This window comes from Bombus vosnesenskii, unplaced genomic scaffold (genome assembly GCF_011952255.1).
Source record: "Bombus vosnesenskii isolate JDL3184/JDL3185 unplaced genomic scaffold, Bvos_JDL3184-5_v1.1 scf7180000013931, whole genome shotgun sequence".
In the NCBI taxonomy this organism is placed as follows: Eukaryota; Metazoa; Arthropoda; class Insecta; order Hymenoptera; family Apidae; genus Bombus; species Bombus vosnesenskii.
In genome coordinates, this window is record NW_022883289.1 from 1 (window position 1) to 10,338 (window position 10,338).

At 37.1% G+C, this 10,338-nt stretch overlaps 1 protein-coding gene across 1 annotated transcript; it reads right to left on the minus strand.

Annotated features, from left to right (window-relative positions):
* Window positions 1-1,888: 1,888 nt before the first annotated feature.
* Window positions 1,889-2,392, minus strand: LOC117239332 (piggyBac transposable element-derived protein 4-like). Its single transcript, XM_033504830.1, has one exon. The coding sequence runs from the start codon at window positions 2,390-2,392 to the stop codon at window positions 1,889-1,891; it is 504 nt and encodes a 167-aa protein (XP_033360721.1).
* Window positions 2,393-10,338: the final 7,946 nt, after the last annotated feature.

Genomic DNA, 10,338 nt, shown 5'->3' on the forward strand with positions numbered 1-10,338 from the left:
GAAAGACAGTAACAATTTTTGGTATCAGTTTTTTTGCGCACACTTTATTTATGTTTTAAGAATATTCATCATTACTTTTAAATAAAAATACTCAACATTCAGACGATTATGTCATTCAGTACGATCCTTAACACGTTGAAGTCGGTGTAACGTCGATTCACATCAGAGACCAACCCACACACCGCGGACAGGATGGCACCCAGATGTCTGCACATTCTTGGTGCGCACCCTCAATAGTCTTAAGTACCCACCAGGGGTCTTGGCATTTTCATAGTTAAGGTCCTTCGGACCGAGCGAGTATCTCTTATTTTAGATTTCCTTTTACGTTTATTGTTTACCACGTGTTAGCATGGAAAGTTGGTTTTCCTCACATCTGGTATGTTCCGTTAGCAACTTTCTCGCGAGGGCGGCTAAAACCCTTCCTGGTCCACCAACCGTCTTATTATCCAATCGGAGACGGTGTCTACTGCCCTCACTTCCTTAACCAAAATTGTCATCAACAAATCCGATAGTCCCGTGTCCTTAGACACACCCACCCCTAGCCTTTCTCAGACATAGTATCGCCAGAAAAACTTACTTATTCTGTATCCTTGAAATAGTCAACTTATTTTTACCAGTCTTTACCCTTATAACAGTCGCGTACTTAACGTATCGTTGTAACTAAGTCTTACATAACGTGGTTGGAGTGAATTGTGATTTATGTTAATTCAGTGTGTGTTACATTGTGATTGCTGAATTCATAATAAAGTTTAATTAAAACAAAATTAATAGTTGTGTTACGACTCAGCTATTTTATTTCATCAACCAACCCTTAAGTTTACATGACACCGGCATGCATCACCAGTGGGTCACACGTGCCAGTCTCGTAAGGCGACGTGCATCACCGGTGGGTCACACGTATCAGTTCCGTGAGGCAGCGTGCATCGCGGTGGGTCACATTTGTATTTCACAAAATAGATTGTACGAAACAGGTTTATGTTATTTTATTTCAACATTATAAACTGACATTCAATAGTAAAAACATAACAATTCGATATTATAAACTTAACATAATTATTTACTTTTTTTATATAATTTTTTGAAACATGTTAGAGTGCCCGCTGGCTCTTACAACGATCACAATATGTTGTTACTTTTTTGGTTCTTTTCGCGGCATACTCTCTACCTTTTATTTTAGAAATGCGTTTATAACATTGTTTACACCGCCGTCTCGTTTTGCTCGCGGGCCCTTGGTACCACTGCAGAAAATGTGAATGTGTTTTGGTCAGTACTTTATCTTTATTTGGCATTTCTTCTCTGTCGGGATTCACTATATCTAAAAGGTGATAATTTTTCGCGAAATTTTACAATTTTAATACTTTTAGTACCCCATTTTCTATGTATATACCACGCATTTACGAGGCAAGTTTCGCATATTAATTCTATTACAATTTTTCTATACCATTTTACGGTTTTGTGCAAACAACTATAATAGGATGACATCCGAACAGATAGATCAACTTCATTTTCAACATCGTTATAAGAAAACTGCGCATGTGTTTTCACTACTCTGGTTGCATTTTCTCCGGCATAAATATGAATGCTATAGGTGTAACCTTCCTGAATGTCCGGTTTATAAAGTTTTATCCCAGACTTATGCCGATTGCCTGGAATATATTACCGAAATCTGAGGCGCCTTCACGGAATCACGGTTTCGTCAACTGCAATATTTTTACCAGGTTTAACAGTATTTTCGAACGTATGGACAATTGCGTCAACAATATTTCTAAGTTTACACAAACGGTCCTCGGTCGTAGTCGTGGAATTATCGGAAAATCGTAAATATTTAAGTATCGATATAAACCGACCGCGTTTCATCGCTTTTCTTATACATGCGTCCGAATACAGATCAGTATAATCTAATTTTAGGTAGCGGCACTAGACCCATGATAAGCAGGATACCAATAAAAGTGTTCATTTCGTCCTTTGTAACAGGTTTCCAGTCCAGTTGGTGTTCTCTGCTATTAGATACAGAGTTTTCCAAGCATTGTACAGCATATTTATTCGTTTCCTCAACGATCATTTCTAATATATTGTCCGTGAAGAATAACTTATATAAAGAAACAGGGTCGTCGCAGTCCGTGTCTTCAATTAACAACTCTTCTTCTTGCGAATACTCAGTCATGGTTTGGCCTCTTTCTCTTATTTCCTGCCATTCTTCATCAAGATCCTCTTCCTCTGAATCTGACTCGAAATCTTCTTCTTCCATGGTATCGTCGGTTAGTTCGTTAGCTGACGATTCACTGTCATTACTTGCCTCGTCTGAAGAGCTTGAGTGTATATGTGCCCTTTGTATGATTCTCCTGCTTCCAATTATTGATTCATCAGACGAATCACTGATTTCCATATCCATGGTATATGTTATTTAGACGGGCAAAAATTAAAATAGAAAAATGCTAACCGCCTTTCTAGAAACAAAAAGAAAATTTCGACTACTTTTACACTTACTGGAAGAACTGTGTGCTCAGGAAACTCGTTATGTCAGAACTTTACTAACCTCGCACCTTACAGAAACTTCGCACAACCCACAATACTCGCAATGTACATCAACTACTCTTTTTTTCACTTGCTGCCAATTCTAAACTCTCAGTAAACCTCACGTCGTTGTCAAAAGTGTCACGACTATTCAAAAAGTGGCTGGGGCGTATTCGTTTCCCCAGAAGTCACTGATTTCTCTCATTAAGTGTGGGCGGCCCTGAACGTCTAATTGGGCCGCCGAAGGCCCAGAGACAAGTCAAAGCCTAGCGCCTAGCTAAAGCCCATCCCGAGGCTCGCGATCGACCAAGAGAAAGGGAACCGATTTCCGGAAAATCACGCGATAGTCCTTACTCACTTAGCCCGGTACCATATCTTCCTTTGGCGGTCCTGGAAACAAAACTCTAGTGCGGAGTCCCGTCAACTGGCACCTTAGAGGTTTTCTCCGTACAGCACACGTTACTAGCGCCTCGAGTGCCAGGGTGCCTGGAAATCGTCAGTCGGGGGTTCGACGAAATTGCCGCTCGCACTCAACATCATTTACGACTAAAACTTAAACTACGCCCCAACACTATTTTCGTCGTACGTGTTCCTTACGCGCGCCGTCGTTCTCCAACGAACATGCACGACTATTTTTTTTCCTGTACGGAATTGAAAAATTTGTTGATTCGCGCTATGAACGTTTCTTATAGAAAAATGTTCAGAGAATTGCGTACGATGGTCAGAATTCGCGTCAGACCTCTACCTTTTGAGAAAAATTAAGGCCAAAGCTGATCTCGTCAGCTTAACATTTATTTAACATTTACAGATATATGTGTCGAGAATTGTGGATCTTAATTGCCGAAATAAAAGTAAAGGAACACTAAGGTTACACTTAGAATTCAAATTGAAATAATTATAGATTTATTTAATAAACGATTTCCAGGTTCTTCGTCGATATGCAGGGTGGTTGGTAACTGCTGGCACAAACCGAAAGGGGGTGATTCTACGCGAAAAAAGAAGTCGAAATGTACAATAAAATTTTTTTTCTTTTTTTTTAATTTTTTTAAAAATCTACAGTGAGATCCGTTATAACGAGACGTGATAAAGTGCACGCGTACCGAGCGAATATTCAAAGTCGATTTTCTCGAAAACAAAGCCTCGAACGAAAAATTTTTGTTCTATATTTTCGACTTCTTTTTTCGCGTAGAATCACCCCCTTTCCGCTTGTATTACCAGTTACCAACCACCCTGTATATTTGCACGCGTCTCAGCATTTTCTTTGTCTCACCATCTTCCAATGTTACCGACGAAACAATACACCGCGACCTTAAGATACCCACAGTTAAAGAAGAAATATCCAAATTCAGTAACAGATATAATATACGAGTTAACAACCACCAAAACCCATTAGTTACCCACTTATTTGACACGACGGATCAGATCCGCAGACTAAAAAGACAATACGCCTTAGATTTGAGCATTAGATTCAATTAGAATCAAACATACTATAAACTCCTATAATCCAAGTTACAATAACACACCAAAATAATTTATTTATAATTCTCAATGAGAATTGATTGTAAAAAGTCTACCAAATAAAAGAAAAAAAAAGAAAACTATCTTCCATACCATTACTGAAAATTCTCAACGCGAGAATTGATTGTAACTTTAACAAATAAATAAAATAAAAAAAAAATCTTCCATACCAGACTGCCAACGAAACAGTTACATTCATCTGTTTTTCGAGACACCGCGCACACACATACTTCCACACACTCATACTCATATACGTTTGTCACTACTACACGGCCAATCTAGTCTAACACACAAAATTATACATATCTCAATAATATGCAAATTGATATTGCCAAGTTATCGTATATCGACGTATTAGGTTGTTTGGAAAGTTTCTTTCGTTTTAGAAGGAAACAATAGATGCGAAACATTTTTATATTATATTTTATTACACGTATTAATATACTGCACGTAACGTAAAATGGATCATACGATGTAAATTGGAAGATTAAAAAAAAATGGATCAAAAGAATATAAAACAAAAAATCCTGTGCGTCTATTGTTTCTTTCTGAAACGAAAGGAACTTTTCGAAGTCCACAGAATTCATTAAATCCAACAGGAATCGTATAGCTTTTGTAATTTTGCTATAAATTGAGGTCGAAGTAGAAAAATAGTGATTTTTTTCAAAATCGATTTTTTCAACAACCGAGGGTGATGGACAGAAACTGCTTTCAGATTCCTTTTCAGCTCGTCGCAAAAATCGTGTTGAACAGTATAATCTGACGTTGCGGCGCCTCACAGAGAAAACGCAGAATATCAACGTGTTAAAATGAACAGTGTTCTGCTGACTGATGTGTTCCTGGCTGCCCTATTTACCTGAATCGAAAACATTAAAATGTTTATTGATTAATACGATAGTAACTATGCCGTGTAATAAGCATGGAAACAATTTCGAAACACTCGTTACGTGCGACCTCAAGATACCCACAGTCAAAGAAGAAATAGCAAAATATAGCGACAGATATAGCAAAAGAGTCAACAAACACCGAAACCCCCTAATCACTGGACTACTTGATACGACGGACCAGATTCGCAGGCTGAAGAGGCACTACCCGCTAGACCTAAACGCTAGATTCAATTAGTTATCTAAATTAAGTAATATTCGCTTATTTATAATACTTACTTATAAATTATACTTATCTATAATAAGTAATAACTTATTATAAATAATCAGCCATGTCACTGCGCCACGCCAGAAAAATTACTGAAAATTCTCAACGCGAGAATTGATTGTAATTTTAATAAATAAATAAAAAAAAATTTGTTACGTAATTGTGAGTTATCTTTAATATGAAATTTTTTATTATTATAGTCATCTGTAACGCAAAGAGACACGATCTTTTCTTTCATCGAACGATGTCGCAGAAAAGAGACAACGAATAAGACAAAAAAGGCTTCGTTGCAGTCCTTGCGAATTCTCAATAAAGAACTAGCGATATAATAAAGAATTTAATAAATCCTGTTCTTTAGCGAAAACAGGCATCGTCACACGATCGTAGCAAATATTGTCGCAGCCTTCGGCCAGCTAACAAAGGGGTCACGATGAACGTGTATCAATCATCGTATTAATCGCATCGATGATCGATTACTGGACAACGGGATGTTTCTGCCCGTCCATGGGCTTCGTACATGTTCCAGAAGTCATCTTCACGTAACTATTGTTTTAACGTGACAAATACGCAATTTTGAGGAACACGGAAAGTGCAGCTGTCGTCGGTACCAAACTTATTTCGCTATCCGAAATTAATTTGATTCGTTCATTTTCCGTTACGGTTCGATTTTGTTTCATTCTCTAAACAAATATAAAATATTATTTCCATACTAAATTTATGAAATTCCCCAGGAATTCAAGAAGAGAAGACTTGATGTGTGATATTAAATTTCAGATTTCATAATAAATATATAATATATAAAAATATAATAGAATAGAAATACAACGAATCGTAAGTTATTATTAAAGTAGAAATTAATAAAATATTAAATCCGAGTAATAGGAACAAATATATAAACCATGAAAGCTCCTGAAAGGGTACACTAATTAATAAAACGATAAAACTTAATTATTAAAGTATATATTTCAGTATTTTGTATAATCCCAAATTTAATGAATATTATCTCTTAACACGTTGACTGCCACGACACCCGTATTCGGGTGTCAGCAAAGTTTCCGGTAGGGCCGCGTCACCCATATTCGGATGACGCTTATTCGACTACTTGCGAAGGACCGTCGTACGTATTTGAAAAGACATTCCAGAGGAAATAATAAAACTATTGAATTGTTATAAAAGTAATACGAAAATGTTTTATTAGAAAAATTATTTAGAATGTAAAACTTTAAAGCATTCTATAGATAGCTGAGGTTGGTCGGGACAATTTGGACAATAAGTTGTTGTTTTCTTTAAATTCTCTCGTGTCTTTGTTCGGTCCATTCGCGACTTTTATTTGCATAACATAGCTTGCATGCGCGTCTAATGCTTCTTCCGGAATCATTTTTCAGAACGGCGATATTACGCTGACTCCGTCGAAGACAAGGATTTTTTGTATTTTTAGACAACCCTAATAATTTTGCAACTAATAATTCTCTAAATATTCTAATATTTATATTCTTCTTTGTTTTGAAAACCGTCAAAGCGTTTACAACAGAAATTCCCAGAAGAAGTTGAATGCCAAGTTTTCTGTACCATTTGATTCCTTTTCTAATTGTGGTGGCATAAGGAACCATTTGGTCGGAATAATCTGTACCACATTTTCCTTCATTGTGTTCGACAACAGCTAGTGATTTTAATGTTGCGAACAAACGAAACGAGAGATCATTCTTGAGATCACCACTTGAGCCACTCGCATTACTAAAATACCGATGGGAGTACCTAGCAGAGAACGCTTGTTACTGCGACACGTGTGGCCTGAAGGAGATTTCATTGAAAACACGCGTGCCAGTCAACGTGTTAAGAGATGTAGAAACTCGACAGACAGAAATCGTAAAGAAAGATAAAAGTTACACAGAACAAGATAATCACTATGGGGAACAGTAAGTAACTCCAACATTGAAATAGTTCAACGCTTCCAATCGAAAACGCTAAGATTCTTAATAAACGCACCTTGGTACGTTACCAACGAAACAATTCATCGCGACCTCAAGATACCCACAGTCAAAGAGGAAATAGCAAAACATAGCGACAGATATAGCAAAAGAGTCAACAAACACCGAAACCCCCTAATCACTGGATTACTTGATACGACGGACCAGATTCGCAGGCTGAAGAGACACTACCCGCTAGACCTAAACGACAGATTCGACTAGTTATTTAAATTAAGTAACATTTACTTATTTACAATACTTACGTACAAATTATACTTATCTATAACAAGTATTAACTTATTATAAATAATTAGCCATGTTACTGCGCCACGCCAGAAAAATTACTGCAAATTCTCAACGCGAGAATTGATTGTAATTTTAATAAATAATAAAAAAAAAAAACAAAATGATCAAAGAAGTCTCCGTGAGAACTCTTTCCACAGACATTACCCTTTAGATTTAAGCATTAACTCAACTAGAATCAAACATTCTATAAACACATATAATCCAAGTTACAGTACCACGCCAAAATAAAATTTACTTATAATTCTCAATGAGAATTGATTGTAAAAATTCTACCAAATAAAAAAAAAAAAAAGAAACTCTTTCCATGGTTCCTGATAAATTAAGTAGTTCGATCTATGGCGTCGTTCGCGAAACTATGTCCCATCAGAAAGCCTTATCAATCATCCCCATACAAATCGTTTCCTGTGAAACTTATTTGATCGAGATGAGTCAACGAGCGTGTCCCATATCGATTTCATCCCGTGTTAGATATTTCTTCCGTATAGATACCCACGAGGGCCAAAAAGATCGTTCCTGGAGCAAGAGAGGTCAAAGAAATTCCAGCGGTACGACAAAACGTCGGGCTTGACGATTTAGGGAGAGCAACAGGGACGCCAGATGGTCGAACGAAGACAGAGAAAAGGGAGGAGAAGGAGTCGTGTAACAATGTCAGTCTATCCGGGTTTGTTCTGCCCTACTTCGTCCTTACGGCGGCTTTTGTTCACCGACCAGGCCCCTCTTCGGATCAGATCAGATTACCGGCCACGAGGCGCTTTAGCCGACGAAATGCGGGTTTCCATTGCACCGAATTGGCGACGTAAGGGGATTGGGACACGCGAAACCTGCTCTGTAACCCTTTGCTCCTTTGTGTGACCCGCTACGTCCCTTTCTTCGTCTCGAATGTCGCTCGGAAACTGAGAACCATTCTTCCGACTCGGTCAAGTTTCTTTCCCTCCCTCGTCCTCTTTCTCCCTCTATCAAAACCCACTAAACATTGTGTAATAATTAACTATAATTTTATAAATTATTTTTATTTTACGTTTATTAAATTATTATCAATTATATTAATTTAATATCATAAACCATATTAATTTAAATTATTATAAGTTATTACACATTACAAAATCAGAAAAATTTTGTAAATGCAATTTCTTTAACCACTTGCGCTGCCAATAAACTCACAGTTGCGCGTGTCGTGCACTACGATATAACACGCCTCACCGCGTCTGCGAGTGCAATCTTTTAATACTAGAACTACCGATAGTTAACACGAAGCTATTTCTACCAAAATCAGTTAAAACAACTGGTCTTTAAAAAATACGTAAAATAGAACATTTTTATATTTATTGATTTCTTTCTTTCTTACAGAAGGAATTCCATGTTATGTAATACATTTTTGGTATTATTAATCCACCTGCAACCATGATCCCTAAACGAGGGTTGACACATTTATAAAATTGTAAAACCAGTTATTTTCACTGATGTGGTATTTCTAGTGTCAGCATCTAGCGATCTGGCTATCGATCCGGAATTTTCCTGACAACTGATCTCATCATATCGAATGATATGCAGTAAAAATTTAAAAAACGTATGGCAAGTTGTACAAAACGAAGAAACTGGTTAATTGGGGCTCGACAAACAGATTGCAGGACCCTTTTACATTTTGACTGGTATTGATATAAGTAGCCTTGATAAAAAATTATTTTCAGTTTGAATACACAAAAAACAAAATAAAATTCATTATATTATTCTTTTAGTTATCGTTGCGAAAGTCATTACATCATTGCGGACAAAAACATAACATGAAGTAACGATGTTAAAATAAAATTGTAAAACCGATCAATCTGACTGGTGTGATGGTTCTAGCGTTAAGCAGCGCCTCAGCGCGTTGGTAGGGTCTTACATAAAGAATTTTACACGGATATGCATAAATACTCACGGCAACGATAGCCTTTTGTTTATTAATAATCTATTCTGAAATATTTCCAAGATATCGATGACTCTATGTGAGGTCTTGCACTCTGCAACTGTAACTCGACAAACGAACGATCTAACTGTTAGCCGACGTGCAGCGTGCAGCGACGAAAAGCATCTTGACGTGCGTGGCACGTCTTTCTAGCGCAAGTGGATAAATTTTACAAAATTGTAATATCCAGGTGGAGGAAGCAGTGACGAAAAAAGTATCGAGCGAGTTTCCTTTCATAATTACGATGTTAGTGAATAAATTTTAATAAGGTAAATTGTTTGGAAATATTGTAAATGTTGCGTCGAACGCATTGCTCCTTAATTGGTTAACGTGGATAGGGCGCTCTCCTGCAACCCTTCGTTATGAATCGTGGGGTAAAATAAAACAAGACGATGAGAGGAAGAATGCTTTCCTTCATCTCGTTGCTACGAGAATAGAATCGAGCGCACGTGGTTTTGTTTACTTTTACCTTTCGATTGTTTTCTTGAAGATTACATGGCGAATGGATGGGGTAAGTGGATACAGGAAGTACGTTGGATGGGGCTCTTTGGATCTTCAGAAGAGTCTTAATTATGTTGCAGTTATTTGGGGAAGATTCATGGAAGATGATGAGAAAAACTCTGTGGAGGGTTCAACAGCAAGGTTTTATGAAAAGATTTTCCTTTATTGGAAATGGTGTTTGTGTTTAGAGGAAGGGTAGCTCGGAAAAATGTTTGGTTGAGTCTTTCTTTCGTTTCATTTAATTCAGTATATCATGGGAGATGATCATAATATGATAGAATAGAATAGAATATGATAAAAAATATTCTAGAACCTTGTGCCATTTCTTTTTATCAATGTGCTGTTGACGATACAATTTAACGGCGTATTGTTTCACAGCGTACGCACGAGAAAGGAAATTTTGAAGCAAAACAATGGCGGTTAATCGCGGATACA